The 27,821-nt window shown below is 42.4% G+C and overlaps 1 protein-coding gene across 1 annotated transcript in view; it reads left to right on the forward strand.

The window, feature by feature from the left end:
- MYO9A (myosin IXA) overlaps positions 1-27,821 on the forward strand; it is a 361,511-nt gene that overhangs the window by 280,427 nt on the left and 53,263 nt on the right. Inside the window, exons 15-18 of the mRNA XM_065412857.1 lie at positions 7,809-7,884; positions 17,952-18,095; positions 19,550-19,589; positions 23,309-23,431. Of these exons, the coding sequence (XP_065268929.1) occupies positions 7,809-7,884; positions 17,952-18,095; positions 19,550-19,589; positions 23,309-23,431 (383 nt within the window). The remainder of the gene's footprint in view (positions 1-7,808; positions 7,885-17,951; positions 18,096-19,549; positions 19,590-23,308; positions 23,432-27,821) is intronic.

The following is a 27,821-nucleotide window of genomic DNA, read 5'->3' on the forward strand; positions in this document are numbered from 1 at the left end:
GCTTTTCCTGGAAGTTAAATAAAGTTACATCCTCTCGATTTCTGAAAAATTGATTGGTAGAAACGTCTTTGTTTTGAATTGTAAGCATCAGTTCCAATCACAAGTGTAAATTTAAAAAGTTATTTAACCAGTGGATTAGTTAGTGAATCCAAATTCCCCTAGGGTGGTAATATCACTTACTGTTCTAGCTATTTGGCCAAGTTACTAATGGTCACCTTTTCATTGGTTACTTAATCACTTCAGTGATTATACCTAGTACATTTCTGTTGATTTGTCAGTATTCCATAACAGAAAAGCAGGGATGCTTCAATGTCTTAACAAGTTAATCCCAAAGAATAATAGGGCTTCGTGCTCTGTTTTGAAGGGAATTATGAAACAAAAATTATTGCAGTGTGACATGCACTGTGCTTAGCTGTCTCTGAGTCAAAGGCAGGAGCTCTGTTGGTTAATGTTCCTATATAATGGATAGAAAGTATATTGTCCACAATTCTTCCCAAAAGCATAAAAATATAGACATTAGACATAGAAAAGACCAATTAGACAAATCCGTCCACCCCTTGAAAGGACTAGCGTTGAAGTAGGAGGGAAGTGAGTTTTAGAGAATAGAGTCATATTTATGACCACAGTTTAGGTTAGCTGTTCAATCTGCATCTGCCCTGTGAATGGAGAAGCATCCAAGTTCCTGATCCTTTGTTTGGAGAGTAATTGTTTATACAATTCATGAATAAATTTTCCTTGGTCAGAGTATTTGGTGGCAGGTGGAGGGGAGCACAAGAAAATCAATGGGTTAAATTAAAATAACTATCCTTTGTTCCCAAAAGCCTCTCTGTTCCCCGCACAGTAGAAACAGCACTGCACTAAGACTACAGCTTTACCTAGTATTTTGGGGGGGGGGTAGAGCTCTTTAAGCATTTGCTCTTCATCTGGTAATATGTGGACAAGTTTTTAATGAATTACTGCAGCAGTCATTTCTTAATTCAGCTTGCACTCATCTCATATGTAATTTATTTTTACAATTGCAAGTGACAAATCTTTGGATTAATAGACTGCCTGGAGTACAGGACACTGACTAGACACCTATTATATAAGCTCCAGTGTAGTTTTAAGTTGATCCTCGAATAAAAATGTTTCTTTTCCTGATTTATGTAAGACCAAGCTACAGCAGTATTTTGGTACAATCTTATCTTCATAATTTCAGCATCTCATAAAATATTCCACTCCTGTGGATATTACATTTCTGGTAATTGTAATCTTATCATTCTCGTTTTAAGTTCATGCTGCAGTCATAGGATAAACAAGTCACTAAAAAAACCAAAATCAGTATTCCAATGAAAGGTCACTGTTCAAAAGAGACCCACTGGTTATGAAAGATTCCAACCAAAATGGAATATAATAGATTAAAGATTTTCTCCATATGTTTATGGGGAAAAATCAAGACATTTATACCATACATCAAGTGAGAACCCAGACAGTGGACATCAAGATATTATCTGCTTAATTAATAAAGTAAATAAATAATTTAAAGTTGATCTATGGGCCTTCAGTACTGTAAACATGGTAACATACGCAGCCTGCTGTCCTGCAGGGTTGACACTGTCCTTAGGCAAATTTCCATCTACTGGGCAGTTATTTTATTGGTAGTTCCTTGTCAGTTTTGGACAGTGTAAAATCATAGTAAATCTGTAAACATCTTTGGAGATTTAAGAACGTGTTGCAATCAATGGCCAACATACAGTAAAGATACTACAAGAAAAGGGTGAGGTGCACTCATAATTGATTTAAAAGGCTGTTTGTGTTGCATCACTTTTTCCAGTATCCTACATGTGAACACCTTGTTGGACAATAGGATTCAGTCACGCAGCAGGGATCTGGGAGAGAAAAAGACCTGTGAATCATGTTCTATTATAAAAGCACCAGTCCACCCATTTCCCATGTCTCCTATAATTTCATACTGGAAGCATGGCACAGATGCCTGAGTTGTCTTCCAGCTCTGTCTCTTCCAGCCCTTCTCTGCAGAAGCGAGAAGAAAGTAAGTACCTCAAGAGAGAAGAAGAAAAGTCGAGGAAGGCTCTGTGTCCCAGATGTTGGTGTGTGTGTTTGAAGGCCTCTGGCAGTATTCCCTCCCCTTTGCCTGCCTCTCACATCTCAGATCTTGGGTTTGCTCTGGAAGCCAGAACCAGAGCTCCATTTCTCAGGAGGAAGTTGCTGTTGCTGTACATCCCTGCAAAGTTGCAGTTCTCCGATGCTGATCTATCCTTGCTTTCCACCCCCTGTCCATTTCACAGCAAGACGAGCTACAGTGTGACGTGTTTTCTTTGCCTTGTGCTGAAGAGGCTTATTCCACATATCACTACTGATAACAGTTGCAATTTAAGCCCTTGCACTTCGTCTGGCTGGAGCAAGATGGGGTCCTGTAGGCAGGAATTTGTGAATCTAAGGCCTGCTGGAGCGCTGCCGGGGAATACTGCATCTCTGATTCCTGCTCTAAGGGAATGGAGCTGGACCTTCCTTGCCCTGGAAACCACTCTCTTTCTCATGTTTCTTTATGGGGAGAAGTCTGCAGAGTTTGCTTTTCCTGGCACAACTAGAACTGTTCATTCTGTCTTCCAGTCCATGTTCTTTAACCCTTTGGAGCCCCACTGCAAGTGGATTTACCAAAAAGCAACCTCTGGGCCCAAGCCCTCCAATCTCAGACAGGAAGTGGACAGCCAGTTCTATCTCTGGGGAATCCCCCCCTGGAAGGAGGCTGTGTAGCTGTAGATTGACCTCAATTCTGAAAAGGGGGACCCTGAACCAGAGGGTAACTTCCTGTCTCTCATAGTAGCTGAATTCCCCAATCTCCTGTCTCCTCACCTCTCTGAATCTAAATGCCATACTGAGGGTAATGCTTTTGGGAGTGCACTAAATAAGAAATGTCTCCTCCATTCTGTCATCTTGGGTTTGACCAAAAGGAATGGGGAAAAAGTGGGCTGGCATTTGACTGTTCCCAGAGCTGCAGTGAAACGATCTTTTCAGGTGATTGCAGTGTTGTAGCCGTGTGGTCCCAGGGTATGAGAGTGACAAGGTGGGTGAGGTAATATCTTTTTCCCCTGAATATACGCCCCTATGGGTTCTCCACCTGGGATGTGTGTGTGCCCATTCGCTAACGATCACAGACTGCAAAGTAGTGCTTTCAGGCTCACGCCTGCATGGAGTAACACCTCATGCTCCAAATAAGTGAATATAGGGATGCATGAGCCTACTGCCACTTAGTTCCTTTTCAGCCACCTGTGGCTTGGGACGGAGTCTTCTTCAGTTAGCTGTATTCAGCTTCCCACCTTTCTTTCACCTCGTGAAAGTTTTTAGTTTCTCAATTATGTACTTTACCTTTATTTTATTTTCACTATATTTCATTTAGCATGATTTTTGTGCTTCTGGAGTGGGGCTTCCCCCCCCCCTACTCCTTGACCTTTGTGCCCGAGCACAATCTGTTTTGCCTAAGACCTCAGGGTTTAAGTCCTGCCAGACTTGCCATACGTCTTTTCCCCACAGTGACAGACATTCAAGTTGCCTGTGGTGTTTGGGGGACTCCCACATCCCCTCAAAGTGTAAGGTCTATCTGGAGTTTAAAGGTAGGTCCAGAGAAGATAGGGACATTAGACTAAAACTCCTGTTAATGGAATGTGCTCTAGCTCTGGAAGGGTCCACTTCCCATCCTGTCCCTCCACCGGTACATTGGCCTCAACATCGCAGGCTGCTTCAGTCACCCATCCAACACTATCTGCACCCATGGAGACAAAGACGTTAAAGAGAAGAAGACATTCCTCCCCTACCAGAGAAATGATGAAAAGGGGTAGGTCACCCCATAAGACCCACTCTTGGGAGACCTCACATCCCTTAAAGGGTACCGTAGAGGCTCTGACTGAGTCTGGTACTGAGGCATTGGTACCGTGTAAGGAGTCTTGTATTGATAAGCCCTTATCCAGAACACCTACTGCAGCAGCACTACCTGATTCCTCACGGCATACATCCCTCAGTATAGGTTTCTTACCCTAGCTCTGAAGTAAGACAGGACTCTGCATCCACCTCATACTGCAGTAGTCTCCATCTCACCAGTCCACAGTTCCACCTCCAGTACCAACCCAAGCCTCGGCTATAAACTACTAGAGCCCTCTAGCTCCTTCCAGATTTTTGTCTTCTGAGGATCTCCTCATTTTGGATTAACCTGAATCTCCATTGCTACGGAGATTTATCAGAGCCTCTGCACTGGTACCATCCAGACAGTTGCAAGCCAAAACCTGCCTAAGCCTTCAGCTGTCTTGCACCAGCCATGTTACTTGAGGCATCTCAATTTAGCTCCCAAGATGATTTATTGGACTCTGAGTTCTCGGTATGAGAATCCATTCCGCATCAATCAACCAGTTCACTGCAATTTCCCCCTGCTTTGGAGATTGACTAGCCCACAGAAGTTCGTCCAATAAAGGTTATTACCTCACCCACCTTGTTTCTCTTCAGGTGAGTCATCGTAGTTAACACTTCCATCCATGTTTTCTCTTTGCCTTCCTTGTGAACGCTATTGTGTTTCCCTGGGTTACACGTAAGCTGCACTAACAAGAGGGCTGATTTTGCTATCTAAGAGGCAAAAACATTCTGGTTTTGTGTCCAGGCATAGAACATAGATCTGAGAAGATTCCCAAATAGGTAGCCACTGACCTAAGTCAGTATCTAACTTATCTGCACATTTTTAGTCTCCACCCAGTTCACTTCCTGTCTTTGAGAGACATCATGTGATAGTTCCTGATTTGCAGCACAATAAATGGCATTGACAGCATCAGTGTCTTTGGTGATGGAATACCAAACCACATGTAAAAATCAAGTTGGCCGCTCTCTTCTTCACAGGTATTAAACTCTTTCGAGAAGATCTGACGAAAGCCAATATGCAGCTTTCTGAGACCTGAAAATGCCCTCCAAACATCCCAGATCTGACCCCTTTGGCTGTAAGTGGAAGTTCTTCTTTTGACCAGCACCACCCTACAGGGGTGGCGAGTTATAAGGGCCCATGGTGCCCCCATGCTCCAGCAAATTCAGGGCCTGGGGGCCCGGTTCCACCAATGTTCAAGGCTGGGTCTCTCCCCCAGCCCTGCCTGCCACCTGCGTGCCTCCCCCAGAGCGTCCCCCAGTCCCTCCTGCCGCCCCTGCGTGTCTCCCCCGGAGCGTCCCTGCCTGCGCCCTGGGCAGCTGATGGCTGCAGTGCTGCGCTCCCTTGCTGGCCCTAATCCAAACTCCTTATCCACAGCCCTGACCCGCCCCAGAGCCTGCACCTCCAGCCACAGCCCTCACACACACCCCCTGCATCCCAACCCTCTGCCCCAGCCCTGAGCCCCCTCCTGCACAGTGAACCCCTCATCCACGACCCCACGCCACAACTCTCACCCATGCACCCCAATCCTCTGACCTAACCCTGAGCCCCTCCCATACCCCCAACCCCCCCTCATCCCCAGCCAGAGCCCTCATTCCGCCCACGCACACACACACACGTGCAATATAGGGAAACTGGTAAACACTTACTGTTTCCAGTCCATTTTTACATTTTAAAAAATATAGGCTTACAAGGCAGGTGGGGGGGCGGGGGCGGGACTTGGACCCATTCTGGGCACTACCAAAAATTATACAAACCTGCCACCCCCGACAACCAATCTGATCTCTTCATTTTATCATAGGAATTTCTTTTGTCCCAGAAGGTCTCTTTCTCATGCTTTTCCTTCCAGACATTCAATCCAAGAGGAATTAGAGAGGATGATGATGGGCGATCCCTCGTTACCAAGTATGGTCATCTTCCATGGGAGTTATGGGTCCTCAGGTGGCTAATAAGGCCACTCCTTGAACCACAAGTTCTGTTACAATGAGGGCAGATGTTTTCAGGCTCAGCAGGAGGCTGTTGACCATGACTGGAGACCTGTCTCTCCTTCCTCTCCTCCTTAGAGAGGATATGTTTTGTGGGGCATGAGGAAGGAATTTGGGGACAGTGTCATCTCCCTTTTCCTTTTATTCACTTGATTCTGTGAAAACTCTAATGGAAGTAGACAAAAATGAGTTTCTGAAGTGATTGTTGTTCTCAACCTGTAGACCTAACTGTAGGACAGTTTTGCATGCATCCAGAGTGGCTGGATCTGTCCATCAGAGTAGAGTCCCTTTTGCCAATTCTGACAGCCTCAAACTGAGAGGCTGAACATGTCTGAGAATGGGATGCACCAGGGCGGTTGTGACCTGTTTTGAGTAATGTTGGAAGCTATCAACTTAAAAGACTCACAATCAGATTTGGATTGGGTTTTTTTTTTTTTAATGTTTTCCAAGAGGACTACAGGAGGACATTGTTACACGTCAGCACGTTTTAAAATCTCTATGGGTTGGCTTTAATGAGAACCTCCAAGTGAGCCCCTAGAGGGTCCCAGGACTCTTTTAGCATAGCTGTACTGGCTCCCTCAGGATCTGTGAGGTAGGATCTCAGAGCTTGTTACTTAGGTGTTCCTTTTGCAAAGCCCAAAGTAAAAGCTATACAGGCTTCCCTAACTGGCCTCAAATGTAGTGTGCTGCTACAGGTTTTAACAAGTTTCCCCCTCTCTCTCATAGGAGAAGTAAGTATTCCTTCCACATGCTCACCTTTTAAGAAGACAAATTTAGTATGAATGTTATCTCAGCCAGCCAAGTAGTATGAGACTTCATTCCACTGACCCCAGACTAACTCTTTTTTTTTTAAGAGAAGGTAGTGTTGCATTTCCTTCTATGTTTTATTACAAAAGACAATTTAGAATTCCTTTTTTTCATAGAGTTTCCCCTCCCCCTCATTTTGGAGAATTCAGGGCAAAGGAATACACACTTGCTGAATGTTACATGAATTCTAAAAAATTTCTTGGTTCACACTACAGATTTCAGACAGCTAAGAAATTACTTACCTGTTTTCATGATTAGATGAAAAGGTTGTAAATTCTCTAAATATCAGTTGCTGGATGGATAAAAAATATGTTTCATTGCCTGCAAGCAGTTATATCTTTCCTTTATTTCTGTTAATTTCATTTGCACCCAAAACATTTCCACTTCTTGGACAGACACAGTTGAACCATCTGCCATTAAAATCTAGAAAGCTGCTACAACATACTCTCCTCACACGTTTATCAGGCCTTGAAAATTGAACCTATAAGTATCAGAGGGTTCCGTTTTGGCAGAAAATAAGATTACTCCCTACAGCATACTGCTTACTATGTCAGTGTATATTCATTTGTTAGGAAGGGGAACAAGCAGTGACATACAACAAGAAACAATTACTGGTAATTGTAGTAAGCTAGCTATTTCTCTCTCTCTATCCCAACCAATTCCCTTCTTGATGGAGTGATTGACTATTATCTTTCTATATTTTTCATGTTACTGCTTTGAAGTGTTTTGACTGACAGGAAGCAGGTGAACTGTACCTTTATATCAGTCATGACTGATTGTTAGTTTTCCTCCCACCTTGCTTTCTAATAGTGGAAAGTATACCATTGACAAATTGTTCACGTGTCGTATTGGCGGGTGCTGGGGGAAGAGGCAGACTAGAGTGAACAGAATTGCTAGTAAGTTATGTCTCCTTGACAAAGAACATGATAGACGTTAGTAGTCAGTTGATATTTCAGCAGCCATGGCTCCTTCATAAACCCCTTACTTTGTATTCCCAGCATGTGCCAGAACAAATACATATTGTCCTTTTTCATTTGCAACCAACAAAAAGCTGTTGCTGCTCTAATTTTCTCCTTGTAAAGAGGGATGTAAAAACTCTTGTTGATATGCTTCCATAGGTATTACTCGGAAAAGCCCAAGAACACCCCTTTCAGATCTTCAGGGAGTTAACACCATCAATGAGAAAACCCAACGGTAAGTCTACTCTTCACATTAGCAGGTAAAGATAATTTCAGAGGGGATAATTTTTTTGTACTGTTGCAAAACCACCCTGTGAATGTTTCTCCCAGGCTAACTTTGTCTTTTGCCCTCGGTTCGTTCTTGCTTTGCCCTTGTCACATCGTCCTATCCAAATGTCTTTGGACCCAGTTTGATAATAGGAATTGGAGAAAAGTTTCTTTCTACATAGAATTCTGTAATTGTAATTGGCAAGGATTTTAGAAGTTGATTTATAAGGAAGTGTGTGCTATAAACTGAAGTAATATTATAGGGAAATAGTCAAGGTTGTCCACCCTTAACATTCACATAATTGTGTTTGTTATAGGTATAGAGGTCAGAATTCATCCACAGTTCTTCTTTGGGGGGGGAAAAAAGGAATTGCATGTTTTATAACACACAGAAGTATGCATCTGTGATGTGATAGGAAGAAGGTCCCATGGCACACTTTGGTTTGTGCTCCCAAAGAATTGTGGGGGTTTGTAGTGTTGAGTTTCAAACATCTGCAGATACGTTCGCAGATGCATTTGTTCAGGGAATGCCAAAGGAATCCTAATTGCTAAAATGAAGATATCACTAATGATTGAAACCATCTTAAAATACAGGTCATCTACATCTCTGTCATATTACAGGTCTGGGTCTAAAGTAATTCTACTACTGGTGTTAGAGAGATTCTTTAAGATTATAAAATGTCCTTACATTTCAATCCTGGATTAGCTCATGCAGGGTGTAATGCCTACACCTCAGGAGCCGTTAAGGGGTACATAAGAGGCCAGCACCCCTTTCCAAACAGTTTTTCTGACCCATATTGAGAATTAAGTCTCCTGTTAAACAGACTGCTCCTCTTCTGTGCTCCAGCTTCTCTGTTCCAGTGATGCAGATGTGTCAGGAAACCTGCTTAACCAGACCCCTCAGGATTCCCCTGGCCTAGGGGCAACTCTATTTCACCCCTGCTCCTGGCCCTTGGCATAGGGGTATGACAGGGTGCTCCAGCAATCTTCAGCTGCTGAAACAACTGCCTGGGGTTGTGGGCAGCTGAGTGTAATTTATAGCAGCCCTGAATTCCTTTGTTTCACCGGAGAACTGGACCGGCACCGGGACAGACCAAGATCAGGAGGAATCAGTGTGATCTGAAGCCACCTTTTTTCCTTCTAGCCTGCCCCAAGCACAGTTATAGTGAGACCCAGGATCTTTTCTCTAGCGTTGTGGACTCTCTGTAAATCTCCCTATGAATCTATGTAAAGTGTCCCTGTACACATATAATATTCTCCCATCCCAGTGCTCTTTTCCTCTGATAAAGCTGAGGTAGCATGACTTTTTTTTAATACCAGGAAGGCCCTGAAGTTCTGTTGAAACAGAATTAAAGAATCTCAGGTTGATGAATGAGTTTATTTTGATGTACCGAAGAACAACATTGTTCCCACAAAACTGCGTTCTCCAATTAGATCAAAATGTGTATCGGTGATACTTATCCTTAGAGCTAGCACTGTCTTGTTGGGGCAGCCAAGGTCTCTCCCATGAGAAGCAATGCTATTCCTGGTGTGAGAAAAGGAATAAGTCTGCAAAGTCACTGTGTGATCATCCAGGCACAATTTCACTAGAGGTTATAAAGTAGCTACATTTTCAGTTACAGCATTCTACCCAACTCTAGCTTCTGTTCTTGAAAAGTAATCCCACTCTGTTGTGTGAAGTGACTGCACTGGCTGTCTCTCTAACAGACTTTTTATTTCCTTAACCTTTTCTACTAGTACTATAACTGATCCAGCTCTAACCAGTTTAACTCCAATCATAGTACATTTACTGTACGTGGTATGATGTGTAATTGATGTGTGTGCCGTGTAATTGCATTGAAATCCGTACTCCTCCATCAGAGGAGGAGAGGGAACAAAAAAGATGGACCTTTTTGTTCTTTGCTACTTGCAGTCATATGCTCAACTGTATTTATTTGGATCAAAACAAAACAGCAGATAAATTCCCTGAAAGTCAAAGAACCCAGGATAACAGGATAAGAGCTAAAGCTTAGAAAAATTAAAGTGAAACACGTCAGACTTGGTGGAACATGTAAACTTTTGAATGCCTGAATATTTTCTCTAACTTTATTTAAGAAATAATCATAATTTTAAAAACGCATAATAACAAATGTCACCTTCATCCCAGTACCAAACAAACACTCCACTAAAAAACCTCATGTCAGGAGAAACCTTACAGAAGATGTTATCCTAGCTTTGCTCAGGTTTTGCATTTGGTTCAAAATCAATTTTGCAGTATTGTTAGGGTTAGAGTTGATCAGAAAATGTTCCATCTTTTCACTTGGCTCTGGACCAGCTAATACAAAAAGATTCCATTTTTCTCCACACCTGTAGTGTTTATTCTCCACTTGCCTCCATAAACTCTTGTGAAACAGCAGCTATGTTACAGGTCAGAGTGATGACATTTCATTGATGGTTGAGTGATCCTTATATATAATTTACCCAGGGGTCTGGATCCTTCCGAATGCAAGGCTACTTAAAAGTTTCTCCCCTTGTCTTTTGAAGTCAGTGACATTTTAAGAGGAGTAACGTACTACTCAGTGTAAACAAGGGTGCCAGAATCTGGCCGTTAACGTAGGGACTGGTGTCATTGGCTATAAATAGTGTATATGGTGAATTTGGCTCTGCACTTAGTTTTACCCATACATCTGAAGTCTGACCTGCACCACCATCAGTTACTCCAGTCATGACCAAAGACTGTCAACCATACCAGAATGTGTGAAAGTTTGAAAAGAGCCCTACTGTGAGACCATTGAACCTTTCCCATTTGCCCTAAAAGACATTTCAACCCAAGACTTCAAGATAAAAAGGGTAGTGACTGTCATATTGTCATCCACTCCCACTTTTCTTCTTTCCTTCATCCACAAAGGTTGTGGGCTGGTCTCCACTACAGAGAGATTGACATTGCTGCAATCGATTCAGCAGGGATAAATTTAGTGGGTCTAGTGAAGACCCGCTAAATCGATGGCAGAGTGCTCTCTGGTTGACCCCGGTACTCCAGCTGTCCAAGTAAGGGAAGTCGACCAGAGAGCGTCTTCCGTCGACTCAGCACCGTGAAGACACCGGGGTAAGTTGACCTAAACTACGTTGACCAGTAGCTGGAGTAGCGTAACTTAGGTCGGCTTACCCCCGTAGTGAAGGCAAGCCCTGTGTCCCAATAACTTTTTCATCCATGAGTAACAAAGCTGCCTGTAAGAGTCCTAATATTGCTTTATTAACAGTGCTGGAATTTGTTCAGTGACTAGCCAAGAATGCATTTATTCAAGGTATCATAATTAGTGCATGCCTCTCTATCCCAGTACTGTGTCTTAAGTAGTCACAATCTGTGGTTCCACAATACATAGTAAACTACTGAGCCATTAAATATTTTCTGTCCCCAATAACCCCAAAAGTAAAAAAACAATACAAAACACCCATTCAACATCTCATAAGGTGTTTAAATCCAAACTGCAATGACTGAATATGCATAGGCTTGTAAGGATTAGATTTTTACTGGTAATTATCGGTAAATGTCAGTTTCACCATACACACACAGACTGACAAAAATATGTCCATGTATAATGATCAAAATTTTCAGATAGGCAAAGTAGGAAAAAAGCCACTTTTATTAGTCAAAATCTTGCGATTTAGATTTTTGAATTAGGCTCATTACAAATGTACTAGTGAATGCATATTAAAAACTGGGTGTAAGGATATTTACTTTGTATATTTTCATGTGTTGCTGACAAATTGTTTTAAGAGTTTATAAAGCTTTATCTTTCTGAATCTCAGCATCTACTCTCTTTAAATAAATGTTTGACCCTATCTATAATTTCCCCAACTGTAAAAATTTAAATAGATTAAAATAAAAAAACTGCTTAAAAATAAATATCGTTATTATCTGTCGCACTTATGAATGGAAATAAAAATAGAATTCTTCCAAGCCTAAATATGCATTTGATTTTATGTTGAAGACAAATGTCTATTATTTCATTAATTTTATAAATTTTAATTAAGTTGTACAGGTTTTTAATATAATTTTAACAATTACCACATACAAAACTGTCTACAAAAGTAAAGATAATGATCTACCAAACACTATAATAAATCAAACACTGTACTCGGGTGGGAAAAGTGTAACATGATTAATTAGAAATCTATTTTTAACTAAGATGTACAAACTTAAAACAATCATTCAGATTCTCATGTCAGTGCTTTCTGATACTTAATGTGTGAGCCATTAAACATTTTTCTGGGGTTAAATTAAAACCAGGAGTTTCCTCTTAAATACAGTGTATTACCATATGGATTGAGCCCTGCAACGTAGCCTGAGACATTATTTTGAATGCAAATCTAAGCAATGACATCATGCAAGAAGTAGCTGCAGAGGAGCTTTCTGATGAATCCACATCCTTCAACTCTCCTCCAAAGAAGTGGTTTTGTGGTTTCCACTCGAGTACTATGGCAGCTAGAGGAAAAAAGGCTTCACTAAAGCAGAAGCAAGGCAGCATGTCCAAAAACAGCCTGAAGCAGCCACTAAATAATTAAAAACATGATATCACTAACCAAAGTCTGTCAGGTTGGCTTTATTTTCAGTTCAACAGAAACTATTTTATGTTCATTAATGGTTTAAGAAATGTGAAAAGAACAGCTGTAGATCACTCTCTTAAAACAGTCTGTTTTGCTTTGTGAAATCATTAACCCCCAATTGACAGAGGTTGCTGGTGTTAATGCTATTGTTAACATGTTTTCAACCTAGAAAATATAATCACAGAATATTAAAATTCCCATCAAATCTTTTTAAAAAAACCCTGGAAATTTTAGTTTCTTCTTTGAGTAGATTCAGCCATGTATTCCACATAGGTGTGTGCACACCCAGCACAACAGAGCTGGAGAATTTTGCCTAACAGTACCCATAGGAGGTGGCGCTTCCACATCATGACCATAGCCCCTCCCTGGCTATTTGAGGTAGCACCACCTCCACCTCCCCTCAGTTCCTTCTTCCTGCCACCAGGCCTGTTTTGGCACTGACGCCTCCGTCGGATTGGAGGCTGCCATTGACCTCAGTGAGTGGTACTGGCTTGTGCTCTGGAACTGGCGCTTCTCTGAAGAGGTGAAGAACCCACTCCTCATTGAGTACACTGAGGAAAAGTTCTCATAAGACTAGTCGAGGCCACTCCTGTCCTCGTGGAGACTCTTCTTTCTCCTCCATGAAGAGTACAGCTATTGTCGGCATCCGGGATGGAGCAGGTCCTTCCAACCACTCCCCCACACCGTGTAGAGGTGTGGGAGACCCAGTATTGTTGACTCTGGTTCCAGCCCTGGGGCGTCCATTGAGTCCAGTACCAGTGAGGGTAATGCCAGCACCGGCTATTTTTCTGCACCAGTAACATATCAGGTGGCAGTGGACCTCCTCTGCCTTTCCATACCTAGCTCTCCCTTGGTCCAGGACTTCACAAGGACTATAGCATCCTCAGTCTTGCTGCTTGGATGGGCTTCTGAACCATCTGGTCTGTCGGCACCGCATCCTGATAATCCCTTGCTGCAGACTGTGGAAGTGAGGCCATTGCCAGGCTCAGCACAAAGGACCTCCTCAGCAGTGGGAGACTCCTCTGCACTTTGCAGCACTGATATTACTGTGGCAGCTTTCCCTGCCCTCCATCTCAGCACCATTGGCAGCATCTGTACCACTTCTGACTTCAGTACTGACACTGCTCCCAGCACCAGAGATGACTTAGGCATATTCAGTGCTGGCTGTGCCATTTTAACACTGGTCCCTTCCTTGCTGTGGGAAACAGATGAGTCAAACCAGTTGTTCACACCTTCAGGGCTAGCTCCACCTTTATCCCCTGAAACCCAAGATTCCTCGACATCCAGGTCGGGTTCCTCCTCCCGCTCTCCATCACCTGACCTGTATCCAGGACTGTTCATGGAGTAGTATCAGTACTGAGATTGGCCCTCTTCCCTCAGTAGGAACAGGGGCCCCTGGCCTGGTGCCTACTGGCCACCAGTGCCTTACCCTTATGCCCAGTGACCCCCTTGGCACAGTCCTTGATCACGGATGTTGCTGTCCTCATCCCGCTCTAAGATGAGATCACTGGGCATATCGGTGACTGGGGCTGTTGAACCGCCCCAAGCTCAGACATCGGTTGTTCTTCCCCTTGCGGAGCTTCTGGAGCTGTCCCATCCAGGTCCAACTGTTCTGGACTGGGACCTGTTGTTGGTGCAGCTAATGGCCTCTTCATTGTCCCTGGACACTTCATCAGTGCCTGGCTCCTCCTTCAGTGTCTGAGGATTTCAAGGCCTACCAGGACCTTTTGTGATGTGTGGCTATTACCCTGGGCATCCAGGCAGAGCTCCTGCAGGAGAACACCTATAAACATCCTGCAGCCTTTTGCCCCAGAGAAAGTGGCTCTCTCCATTAATGATGCGCTACTGGAGCATGCAAATGTTCTTTGGAGAACACCAGCTTTGGTGCCACCTACGGCAAAGCATTTGGAAAAATGCTACTTTGTCCAAATGCAGGGATTTGAGGTGTTTTACTCCCACCCGACCCCCAGTTCCCTGGTTGCAACTTCAGATTTAAGTCTGCTATTAAGGACAAAGACTCTAAATGGATTGACTTAATGGATAGAAAGATCTACACCACCTCTTCCCTGCAAATGTGAATGGCAAACAAGCCAGCACTGTTGTCCAGATACAACTTTGCAAATTGGATGGCTATGTCTAAATTTATGGAACATCTGCCCGAAGCCTCCAAGGTGGAATTTCAGAGGTTTATTACCTAACATTGCTTGGCTGCCAAGACGTCGCTGCAGTCTCTGCTTGTTGTGGCATATACTTCAGGCAGAGTGAAGGCCTCAGTGGTGCCAATGAAGAGGGCATCCTAGCTACAAAATATGGGCATTGCTTCCAACATGCAGCAGGCTATAGAGGACTTGCTCTTCAATGGTTGGGTGCTTTTTTTTTTTTTTTTTTTTTTTTTTTGGACAAACCTGATGAAAATTTGCACTCCTTCAAGGATTTTAGGGCTACCCCCGCACAGGCTCAACAAATATATCAGATATATGAGGTTCCAAATGGTCACCCTATTGGCTGTCCTCCCCTTGTAGACTCAGAATGACTGGTTTGCTGGTCTAGAATTTTAGGATGCTTATTTTCATGTGGCGATTCTCCCAAGCCACAGAAGAGTCTTCTGCTTCATCATGGTGAACCACCATTTTCAGTACACATCCTTACTTTCAGTGTGTCTTCTGTCCCGTGGGTTTTTACAAAATGACAGCATACCTCAAGAAGAAGGGAATCCATGTCTTCCTATATCTGGACCACTGGTTACTAAGGAGCAGGTCCAAAGAAGAGGTTCTTTCTCATGTATGCTTTATGCTGTGCTTGTTCAACTGTGTGGGTCTCATCCTAAACACTGGGAAGTCAACACTGGTTCCCACTTAGAAAAAATTGAGTTCATGGGGCCCTAATAGTCTCTACAAGTTTGAGTGTTTTTTGCCAACTGACCGTTTTCAGACAATTTGTCGTTTTCGTCTCAGTCTGCAGTCTCAACCTTCCATGACAGTTCGCATGTGCCTGAGGCTTTTGGGACGCATGTCATATGCATGCAGTTTGGTTCGATTTGCCAGGCTGCACCTTTGCCCTCTTAAAGTGTGGCTCAGGAAAGTTTACAGTCCAACTCTTCACCCCCTTGATAGGTTGGTCTCCTCCCTCTGTTGAACCTGGACTCCATACAGTGGTGGACAGCTCTGTGCACACTAGGGAGCTTTTAGTGTGCGGTAGCTGGGTCCACATGAACAGTTAGTGGCAGCAGGCTAGTGCACTGTATATTTGCATCTCAGCTTGCCAAGCACGAACCGTTCATCTAGACAAGCCCTAAGATGGTTTTGGCTCCCTGCTCCAGTGGCCCTTCCAATCACCCCCATTCTGTTTTCCACCTCAAATTCCCCATGTCTGGGGGGAAGGGATAGCTCAGTGGTTTGAGCATTGGCCTGCCAAACTCAGGGTTGTGAGTTCAATCCTTGAGGGGGCCATTTAGGGAACAGGGGTAAAAATCTGTTTTTGAGCAGGGGGTTGGACTAGATGACCTGCTGAGGTCCCTTCCAACCCTGATATTCTGTGATTATCAGCTTCAGTATAGTGGGTCTCCTTTCAAGGTGAAGAGGGTGCCCATTCTCAATTCTGGTCTGATTTCCTCACCCACCTAGGTCATCCTCCTGCCTGGATCCATGTTTTTGTAGTAGCATAAGGATTTGCCAGGCTCACCTTCTCCAGCCAGGGCCTGGAAAGGATGCATTGCAGCCAGTGAATCCAAGAGTTCCTCTCAGGTAGACCACTCCTCCCCCGACAGCTAGGAACCATGCACTCTTCCTTAGGTAAATCCCATTCTGGCAAGCTTCTGAACAAAACCTGTAGGAACTAGACAGCAGCACTGAGAGGTGATCTCTTTGCATACAGGTCCAATTGCTGCTGCCAGATGCATTCATCTATCTACCCCTCCCACTAGTATCCATTCAACATTTCCACTCCCCACCAACCTCTTCTGGCACTTGCTGTGAGGTGCTCTCTCTGCATGCCCAAAAGAGGCCCCACTAACCTCTCCTATCACAAAGTGGTCAAGAGCAGAACATGGGCTCTTTCAAGCAATTTTGATGGGAAGGGGAGTAGGGATTACTCATTAGAGCTGGATATGCCAGCTCCTTTCTTGCCCAGATCAGTCCAAGTAACTTGCCTCTGAGTGGAGGCATCACTCAGCTCAAGATCCTGCACTTTGGATCTCTCCCAGGACACTGTCCAGCAATTGGGAGACTTGTTAAGGCTGAGAGCCCATCTGTGAAGGCACAGAAGATGGAATTCTGGGAGCAACTGAAGGTTAAACCCTCTCAGTCTTAGGCTGTTTGTAAATTATACACACTGCTCAAAGAATGAGTCATGGCTCCCAGGCCAGAATTGATTCTGCTGTGATTCAGTCTTTTGAGAAGTTGTTCTTTCTTTAGAAAGTATATGCCTCAAAAATCTCTGTGACGGAAACTAGTGGCTGGCTTTAAAGGAACCATGATTTGATGACAAGGCAATTGTATTCAGTAGTTTGGTGGCATATTGCTCCATGGCCCAAGCTGTGGGCCTTCAGGACTTGGGGGGATGAGGCAACTGACACCACTCTACTTTCTTCTCTAATTACCCTTTTGATGTGGCACTTCATTGGTTTTCATTCCTCCTTAGCAAGAAGGCTCTGGCAGTCAACATCCAAACATAACAATACCTGATTGCCACTTATTTAAAGGGGAGAGATTTTAGGTCATGTTCTCCAGAACCTTAAGGGCACATATGGCTGGCAGAACATTTTTCTGGAACATTTTCTGCTCTGTAACAGAGCAGGAAAAATTGGATAGGCAATCCTTTGTTTGCCAGGTTAGACCAGGTGCAGTTTGGTGATTCTCTTTGTGACAGACTGGTCATGTTGGGGTTAAGGTCTTGAGTTCATAGCACCTCCTTTCCCCAAGATGTTCTTAGGCATTTTGCTTTCTTCTCCTTCATCTTCCATGACTGAAATGACTGTGAAACATGGGACACCACACTAAACTCTGATTTTGTGGCATCACCAAAAGTCTTAAACTATATCATTCTCAGTAGCAGAGAACTGAGCTGAGTTCTAAGCTCTTAACCAAAGTGCTTCTAGGGATATATAATTATCTACTGATCAGAAGTATCACTTTGTGAATGAAAGAACTATAGGCTATTGTGCTCCTGCTCACCCAAGTAAATATTTTATTCTAAAAATACTTTAAAATACATGTAGGTGACTAGATGATGTCTAGGTTTTGTGTATGGTACTGTGAACTTGTGTGGTGAATGATTGGTGAAGGGGAAAATTGGCGATTGGTGTTTTCTAATCACACGATTTTATAGTCTGTTAATTTAGAATCTTTCAGCAATTGTAATAACTATTTTCGAAGCCTTCTTTTGTTCAAGAACCAGGTATTAGATGTGTTTTTAAAATGCACATTGTGACTGACCTGTCTCTCATTACAGCGATACCTATGGAGTTGGCTGGACTGGCAGGATGGGAATCCGACAAGGCCGACTCTCTAGTCCTAGCTCCTTCCTAGACAAAGATGGGATATTTGTTAATTCGACCAACAGCAAGCTGCTGGAGAGGGCCCATGGCATTCTCATGTTAGTACAAAAGGCGTGGATTTTGGCCTCATTCCTAGACTGTGCTGAGCTGCGTGGGTAATAACAATGCTAGTCCAAAAAGTCTGAGTTCCAAGTGCACTTGGATGTTCCAAGGCTTGGATATATTGTATAAATATACTGTAAACATGATTAGTTCAATCTCTTAGTATTCCGGGTTGATAGCACCTCTTCTCTCCACTGTGGTCTCTTCCCATTGGAAGAGCAGGCCTACATTTGTAGTGACAAGAATAGGGAAGGGGTAAGAAGTGCTAAGGTCAAGTGATATGACAGTGGTGCTATATAGTGACACTAGAGGGAAGAGGCTTCCACTAACTGGGTCACTGAAACAAGACGTGGAGATGATCTACTTCAATTTGAGAGGCTGGGGTGGCCCTTTCTTAACCCATGTTGTTGATTTATAGTACAACTTCATCATAGGTTTCAGAAGAGGCTGCCAGACTAGCCGGAGGTAAGGTACCCACAGTTTTGGGCCCCACACTACAAGAAGGATGTGGAAAAACTGGAAAGAGTCCAGCGGAGGGCAACAAAAATGATTAGGAGGCTGGAACACATGACTTATGAGGAGAGGCTGAGGGAACTGGGATTGTTTAGTCTGCAGAAGAGAAGAATGAGGGGGGATTTGATAGCTGCTTTCAACTACCTGAAAGGGGGTTCCAAAGAGGATGGATCTAGACTGTTCTCAGTGATACCTGATGACAGAACAAGGACTAATGGTCTCAAGTTGCAGTGAGGGAGGTTTAGGTTGGATATTAGGAAAAACTTTTTCACTAGGAGGGTTGTGAAGCACTGGAATGGGTTACCTAGGGAGGTGGTGGAATCTCCTTCCTTAGAGGTTTTTAAGGTCAGGCTTGACAAAGCCCTGGCTGGGATGATTTAGTTGGGAATTCGTCCTGCTTTGAGCAGGGGGTTGGACTAGATGACCTCCTGAGTTCCCTTCCAACCCTGATATTCTATGATTCTATGATACTGCGTGTGGTGTGTTAAAGCAGATGGGTGAATCTGTTCCCTACAGATCCCCTCTTGCTGTTCTTCACAACCAACTACCCCATTACTCACGATCTGTAACAATCCAAATTTTTGAATGGATTCACCTTCTCTTTTATCCCATCCTCTCTCTCAGACACACACTGGCTATTATGCAGCTTACAGGAAAACATTGCTATAGGTGGTTTGAAGCATCTTTTTCGTTTACTCGTGTGTATCCATTCTACTAAATACGGTTTTTCTACTCAATTTGTACAATCTCAAATTGTGTCAATTCTTTCTGACATGGGTATTTTGGCTATTGGCACTGATGCCAAAGATATTGGGGCTTCCTAATGGGAAATCTCAGCTTCTGCCATGAGAGGGTTAAAATGGCAACTCAGCAGTAAATACATCCCATTCTGTAACCTTATGCCTGTCTTAATATGGCCCTTTTATTGTTTCCTCAGGAGAAACAAGAACTTCAAAGCCAAACCCAATCTCCCAAAGGTGAGTGAACAAACATGTTTACCTCTCTTGTTCCTGGAGTATATAAGGCAGCACATACACTGTATGCACTGCCATTAAATGTTAACTTGTGTTTAATGTATACTTTGTCAATTTGAGGGGGGCCGATTCAAAGTGAATTGTTCATCTCTAAAGTGTGGTTTACCAAGTTGCTGTTGTAATATGAAAGCTGTGCAAATCAACTCCAGCCTGATCTGATTGAGGTTATTCTTTATTTTATCGCAATGAAAGTTAGCAGAGTTCTCACAGACAGTGGTGTTCATTTGTTCTGGAAGAGAGCTGTGCAGACACTGGATTCCTTCCTGCTCAGATGCTGCTAGCTATTTTTTTTTAACCTTCATTTTGTGAAGTTAAAAGAAAGCCAACAGAGAAAATATCGTCACAAGGGTTGAGGGAGGTCTGCATGTTCGTTTGCTGGGCCCACTTCAATTTAAGTCTCTAAACTGAAAGAAATGTCCAGGGATCACTCAAAAATTTTCGTACTTGATATATACAGAGCACTTTTCAGGCCATCTACCTTCATGGTGGAGATTTCCTTTCCTAGGAAAATGTTTACAATTCGTTAATTACAATATTAGAGTGCTGTATTATATTGGTAACATCCATTCTATTTAAAGTGCATTTTAAACATTCCTGCTGTTTCCTTTATTTTCTGGCAGTACTTACTGTGCCTGATGGCATAAGATGAGAAGAGCTCCACTGTCTGTCATATAGCATTTTGTGGTCATTATTGACACTGCTTTGATTAAAGAATGTCTGGTTTGTGCTGTGTGCCTTCCAATAAGAATTACATTTAATTAAAAATGAACAACAAAATGTAAGCATGGAATACTTTTGAGAGTGCATGATTTTTAAATAGAAAAAAGACTTCTCCTTTCATTTTGTTGACTTCTATTCTAGACAGATTGTGGAATTAGATGGTTTCACTTCATCTCAAGTGGCTAGTAGACCAAATCACAAACCCAGCAAGTATCATTCTGTATAGTGAGCAGTCTCCATTCATAAAATGCATGGTACTCAATAATAATATGGAGAGAGAGCAGACTTTTTCTGATGGCAAGGGCTGAGTTAGAATGTGGTAGGGCAGTATTCTGATGCAGAGATCTTATCAGAAGCAGCAGTGTGAGTGCTGTAACTTGAGGAGGGCAATCCATATTTGTGCATTAAAAGGCAGAGAACAAATAATCAAGTGCTGGTTCTCCTAGAGGAACAAAAGGAAAAATTTGTACTGATGCTGCTCTTTTGCATCACATATTATAACTAAATAAGCATAGGTGGTTAGCAAATTGAGTTAATTGAAGTATCCATTAAATTTTTGGTTTGTGGACAGTATACTTCAAGGGGATGGACTTGAACTACTTTTTTTCATCTCTAACTAAATTAACTCACTCCAACTAAAATCCACTAATTTTTTTTTACTTGTGTATTTCAAGCAAAGAAAAAAGTCATTTGAGGGTTTCTTTCTTTCTCTCTCAATCCGTCAAAGCTCTGACCAAAACCAGGGGAAAACTCATGTCTTCCATCAACAATTTCCTATTCAAATGAATGAAACCAAAGCTTGCTAGTTATGTCTAAGTGCACAACACAAGCTCGTTTGCTGTATGCATGTAATACATTTTGCAATGGTCATAATTATACTTTGCGATTAATACCTCCTTAAGATAATTGGTGAAAGTTAAAAGTCCTTGCGGTGTGCATGTTTCAGTTTATCTGCAGATGCAAGAGATAGCTGTGTATTGAGGGGTAGACCAAGCACCCAAACTTTACCTAGTTACAGAACCCATTAGCAACTTCCCAGGCACATGGGGGCTGCATCTCTATTCTAGTAAGAGAGTCTGGCTACTGCAGAAGGCAAAGCTGTGCTGTCTGAGTTGAGTAAGCTGAGCATTGTAGGTTTAGTAGCCTGTCCCCGTTGCCTGTTGGCAATATAATATGTAATCTCAGCAGACCATCAGATTGTGCAGTACAGTGTACATGCCAATGGAGGATTTCATTTATCAAGCTGGAGCAAAGCAAGTTGGAGCACATAGCCCAAAAAGGCTAGAAAGGTGCTTTAACTACAACACAATTGTTGGAATTTTACGCCTTGAATTAGCTACTAAATTATACTGCTTATAATTCTTAATTTTTAATAATGCTTTACTCTCGCTATATGCCATACTGTCCTGCAGCAGCTCAGGAGCATGAGTACCAACCGCAAGGCAGACTGTTATGAGCCAGGGCACAAATGCCAAATTGGTTTTGAGCTTTATACTTAGATTTCACCAACCAATTATTAAGTGTAAACTCCTCAGGCACTGTAACAGCCTTAACGTGGAGTAAAACAGTCCCCTTGGGTATCCTGATCTGTCTCTCCACTCAGGTGAGCATACCTTTGTGATAGATGGACCCTTACACCAAGAATCACAGCAATATTCAGGTTACTCCCAGTTCCAAAAGACCAGTCACTTACCCGAGGTCAATTGCATCTTACATCTCACAAAGACAACGCTTGAAACCAATCCTATAACAAATTATATACAGATTTATTAAAAAATGAAATGAGTTATTTTCACAGTTAAAGCAGGTAAACCTACACACAAATGAGTTGCAATCTTAAGTTTCAAAAGGTAATAGAATATTCTATAATAAGCTATAATAAGCTTTATACGTCCTTTAGGGCTAACAGGGGTTCTGTTGCTTATGCCTAGAAAACCTTGCCCCCCAAAGTCCAAACAGCATAGAGGTCCAGTTCCTCCTTGTTAGGGGGTTTTAGTCCCTTCTCTCATGTGCCGTGGTCTGCGAACTCAGCTGACGGAGGAATCCATTTGCATGACTCATCTTCATGGGGCGGGAAGGGAGAGCAGAGTACCAAAAGCTTTTGTCCTCTTTAATGTTCCACCATAGTCCATCTGGTGACGATGGGCCTTTCTTGTTGGTCAGACATAACAACTTCTGTTGGAGACTAGCACTTCACACTAGTTAATGTCTCTCTACTGTCTGGTGATTTACATAGTCACAGAGGCTCACAATACAAATGCTTATGTATAGCCTTACAATATGGGATACAGATGTTTTAAGTCAGATTAATGCATGCAGCAACTCACAAGCATTCAATAAGGTCTAAACACTTTCTGAGAATCCTAATACCTATTTTAATAATACTAACACAGTTGATCAGACTGATTCCAGCTCTGTAGTTCTCAGTGTTCAGTTGAGACATGGGGTCCTTCGCATGAGATGGCACCTGGTCTGCCAGCATCATACTATATATGAACACAAAGCATGCATTAAACCTAAATAGACTCTTCTAAGCTTTTGCTAACTTGGAGCCTCAAAGAGTCCTGAAAATTATGCACATACAGGAGCAAATCTACAAAGCAACATGCTCCTATGACTGTCACTCATCAGCCCCCTCCCACAACCCTTTCCTTGTGGTCTACACAAACCTGCCATGTTATGTGCATGTTTCGACTGTAAGCTCTTTGGAGCAGGGACTTTATATATAGTCTGTACAGTGACCAGCCTAGTGGCTACCGTAAAAATTCCCAGTTGTGAATTGTTCCCTTGATATTTGCAGGGGGCATTGCATAGGGTCAGTACCCTAAGGGGAGCCCTATGGAATAGCGGGAGTGGGGATACAGTGGGAGAAATCAGGCCATAGGTAGTCAAAGATCTTTTTGTATAAAAACTCACTTGGTTTGTTTTGGGTTTTTTGGCAGCACTTGTTGGAGGTGAAATCTCTCAAGCACCTAACTAACCTGACACTGCACGATCGCATTACAAAGTCTCTTCTCCACCTCCATAAGAAGAAGAAACCACCCAGCATCAGTGCACAATTCCAGGTAATTTACAGTGTTTACTCCAAATGTGAAGAAGCGCAAGAGAAAAAAGAGTTGGTCGTGGGTGCACTCAAAACAAACACCTGCATGGGTCCTCAAGGTGCAAAGGATGGTTCTCACAAGCACAGAACTCTCCTCTTTTACGCTATTCAGAACACAAAAACAGCTAAGTATGTGTAGCTTGGCTAAGCAATGATGTTTAGGGGCATAACAGTCTACTGATACTTAAAGGATGTAAATACTGAGAGAGAGAGAGAGGGATTACTTAGGGTGAGTATAACAAAAAGCAGTGGGATGAAAATAAGAAATGTAAGTTTGAGGCAGCCTATCAGGAAAAACTTGCAGACGTTGGGGTTTTAGACTAGCGTAATCTTCCAAGGGAAGTGGTGGAAACCCTATTGCTCAGGGATTATAAACTAGAGTGGACAAAACAATCTGAAAAGTATTGTAGGGAGCAATCTTATGTTGACCGTGGGATGGACTAGTCCCTGGATTTTTCCATCTCTAACATGATTTTTGAGGGGTCTGTCCTTGCCTTTCCCAGTTCCCTAATTTTTCTTACACACATACACATACGCAGCCTAGTTCCTATCACCTTGCCAATTTCATTTTGTATTGAAAAAAAGGCAAATGATGTCCCTGATTCTATTTTCAAATGCAACATGACAGTTTTGGGGAGAGGAACTTCAAACCCCCAGAATGCAACAGGAGAAAACAGTGGTAATTACACATGCACAAATGGGGCACAGGTTTTTATACCTGTCTTATTGCTTAGCACCTAATTCTGAAAACAGGCCCCTTTATGGGGGTTTCTCTGGGGAATCCATCAATAGAAGAATTCTAAAAATGGTGGTATTTAAAAGTGTAAATATTTGCATAATGTGTATCTCAAGTTCAGTTTGTGTTAGTGCCAGTTAGAATGTAATTCCTTGGAAGAGCCCAGAAGGGAAAACACTGCTGCTTTAGCTCCAGAAATGCATGTGAATTTTGAGATGGGGTTGAGGCCAGCATTTTTTGTGCTGTCACTATTCTGCACCAGTTAACCTGCCATTTTGGGTAACTGAAGCTAAAAAACTTCTCCAGCCTTGTCACTGTGGATACAGTCTTGGAAACTGCAACTGTCAAGTCTTGAGACGCATGCACAAGTGTGTGGTAGTATTAGAGAGCACATTTCATTTAAAATCAGGCATGTGGTCTAGTTTATAGAAAGCATTTTCTAGTTATCCTGATCATTTCAAAAATGTTTCTCTGGGAATTAGTTAATTTCTGGAAACATGTTATACAAAATATGAATGCAACAAATGCCCTTGTCACTCCCATCCCAGAGAAAGAGGGAATGCTACAAAAAGGCAAGCCCCAGCTGGCTTGCATGCTCACAGCTTCACTCCCTGGAGTGTTCTTTTGTGCAAGAAGTAGATTTTAAGTATTTACCAGTAAAACACCATTAACCGATAATAAAAAGCGACGTAAGTTGGTCCAAGTGGTTCTACCACAGCAGTGTTCTCCCCATTCGTGCTGTCATTCCCAAACAGTGCATCAGCCAATTTTTTGCAATGATAGAGCAGTCATTTTCTAACTACAGTCACATACATGGTTACCAGGAATCCTTAAAATGCTCCAATGACAGCAAGTTAAATAAACTCCATATTCTGTTTCCATGTGTATTCTGCTGGAAAAGTTAACATCGTAATCACTTGAGTATCTTGTAATTGTTAGTTCTAAGTAAACAAAAACGCACTGCATATTTAATCTCACTGATCCAGTTTGGAATTTAATATTCCCTTGAGAGACATCATTCCACATTTATACTGTGATAGAAATGACAGGCCCATTGTCATTGTAGCATGAAATCCTCTGTAAATAGAATGGAAGGAAAGAAGGAGCATAGCATCATTTTCTTTTGATTTTTTATTATGTTTACTCTTCTGCCCCACTTTGTTTTCTGTTCAAAGAAGTTGCTGCTCTTACAGTAGGCTGTGATAATGACAGCTGTGACTCAAAACCATTTGAGTCAGTGCAGTGCAATAGCATTCTTCCTTTTAGTTTTTTCCTCCTGCCTCTGATTGGATGCATCTGTGCTACTCTATCCTTGACTTTCGGAGGCATATAGCCTAAGGGATTCCAATCAGTTTTAGGTATTTGTGAAATCCATGAGTGATAGAGCAGCTGTAAAGCTGGCTGTTTGGGTAGCAGATACAAAGCAGAATCTGTCACCCAAAATGTGACACAGTAAACATTTGTGTTTCCTCTGTGTGACCCAAGCCCATGCCCTCTTGGGTTTATTGCAGTGTTCTTGATAAAAAGTTTTTTCACAGGCTTGCATCAGGCTATTTTCATGAACAAATACTTCTGTCTTGTGAAAGTTAAATGAAATTAGAGTTGTAATACCCAGCATTTTTTCAGGGTGAGAACCAGAGGGGAAGAGGGAGGCAGCCAGTATATTGTGCTCATTCTGAGAAAAACAAGCTTTTTGTTTGTTTTTAAGAGTTACTTTACAAGCACATAATCATGTAGAGCTGCATATAGCTCCAAAGATGGACTGTAAATGCATTTTAGAAATTGTGGGGAAATCTAAGGGTATGTCTACACATCAAAGAAAAACCAGCGGCAGACCCATGTCAGCTGACTCAGGCCCGTGCTCTGGGACCTTTCCACTTCACAGGGTCCTACAGCTTGGGCTCCAGCCCAAGCCTAGAAGCCTACATAGCAGTGAAACAGCTCCTTAGCCCCTGGTTGTCTAGTTGCTGTGTAGACATACCCTTAGTCTTTGAAATAACTGAATGGGTTGGGTCCTTCTCTATCTGGGGGGGGGAAATGTTATGATGCCTAGTGGCCCTTTCAATATATATTATGCATATAATACAGACGATAAATACACAACAGAATATCTTTTAGAGCATCTGTATTATTAGAATCAAATCATCCCCATAATTAACTGATGTTGGGATGTATCATTACTTAGATCATGCCAATAGTGTGCTAGGCACTTTGCATATACATGTGAGGACAAGGCCACAGTTTCAGTGAGCTTGCAATCTGAATAGCCAATGTGCAGATGAAGGATATGAAAATGGAATTCAACAAAAAGCAAAATGATTGTGTGCCTGTCCTTAGCTTCATGTAAACTTTTTTGGAGAGTGGGGGGATTAACACTTCATTACAGACAGCTGTTAGGAAGTGTAGTGAGTTTAGAGGAGGGATTAGGAATGATATTTTATTAAGAGACACTCTTGTATATAAATAATAATCCAGTTATATATTGTACATATATTAAGTAAATCGTTCAAATAATGCAAAAATAAGAGATAATTTCAGCACAGTTAGTGCTCCAGATTTGTTACAAATTGCAACATAAAAGCGGAGCCAACTTCAATCTGTCGACATGGAATTTCCATGCAAATAGTCACTCTTCTCCACACAACATGAGGAGGTCATACGTTTTCCACAGAAAATGCTGGTCCTGTGAGTGGCGGGAGCAATGAGATGGAGTTTGTCTGGCACCCTTCCAAATGGCCTGCCAGAGCATTAGTGTGACCAGGCTGTGCCTCTAGGAGAATGAATCTAGAGGGATCTCTAGATGGAATCTGTCTCACTCAACCCAAGCCCAGAGTAGATCTGAAAGCCTCTGCATGATGGGTTAATACTGGTCTTCCATTGGGTAGTTATTTAGAACAATGTTTTTAAAGTCTAGAGAAAGTACAGGATGAAATGGGAATCCAGGAAATCCTAACCACCTAGTATCCACAGCTTTTCGCATCTCAGTTGAGAAAAGAATATGGTAGAAAATCTATCAGGTTCAAAACAGTTCTGACCAGGAGCATTCTATGAAAAGGTCAATGCTCGTAGTCTAAGGAATTCACTATAAATGGAGCTATATGAAAGAATGGGAGGCTAGTCTGGATAAAGGGATATCAGACAAACTGCGAGAATTGATTTGAAAGAAAGCAGCCAACTCTATTTTAAGACCATGCACCAGTGATAACTTACTCTGATTCCAGTACAAGAAAAACCTGTGGGGCAGAGTCAGATGTTTATGGAGATTTTGGAGGAAAGGGGTGTTCATTTTCACTGTAATGTCCTCCAAATAATGGATTTCTGAAAATGAGCAAAGCAGATCAGTGGTTATGCTGTCCCCCACGGCCCTCTGATAATTCTCTTGGGCCTCCCAGTAAAATATATATAATTGCAAAGCGAAATTCAAAGCTCACTTCCCCTTTGTACTGAAAACCTGATGTCTAATTGTACGAGGTGGGACTGGAAACTATCCTATCTCAAAATGCAGTATGTACAGTATAGGTCACATGAGCTGCCATTACTATTCCTGAAGGTAACTATTCATGTAAAAAAAAAAGAAAGAAAGAAAATTTGTGTCTTTATAGCTGCATGTTGGATA

This window comes from Emys orbicularis, chromosome 10 (assembly GCF_028017835.1).
Source record: "Emys orbicularis isolate rEmyOrb1 chromosome 10, rEmyOrb1.hap1, whole genome shotgun sequence".
Taxonomy (NCBI): domain Eukaryota; kingdom Metazoa; phylum Chordata; order Testudines; family Emydidae; genus Emys; species Emys orbicularis.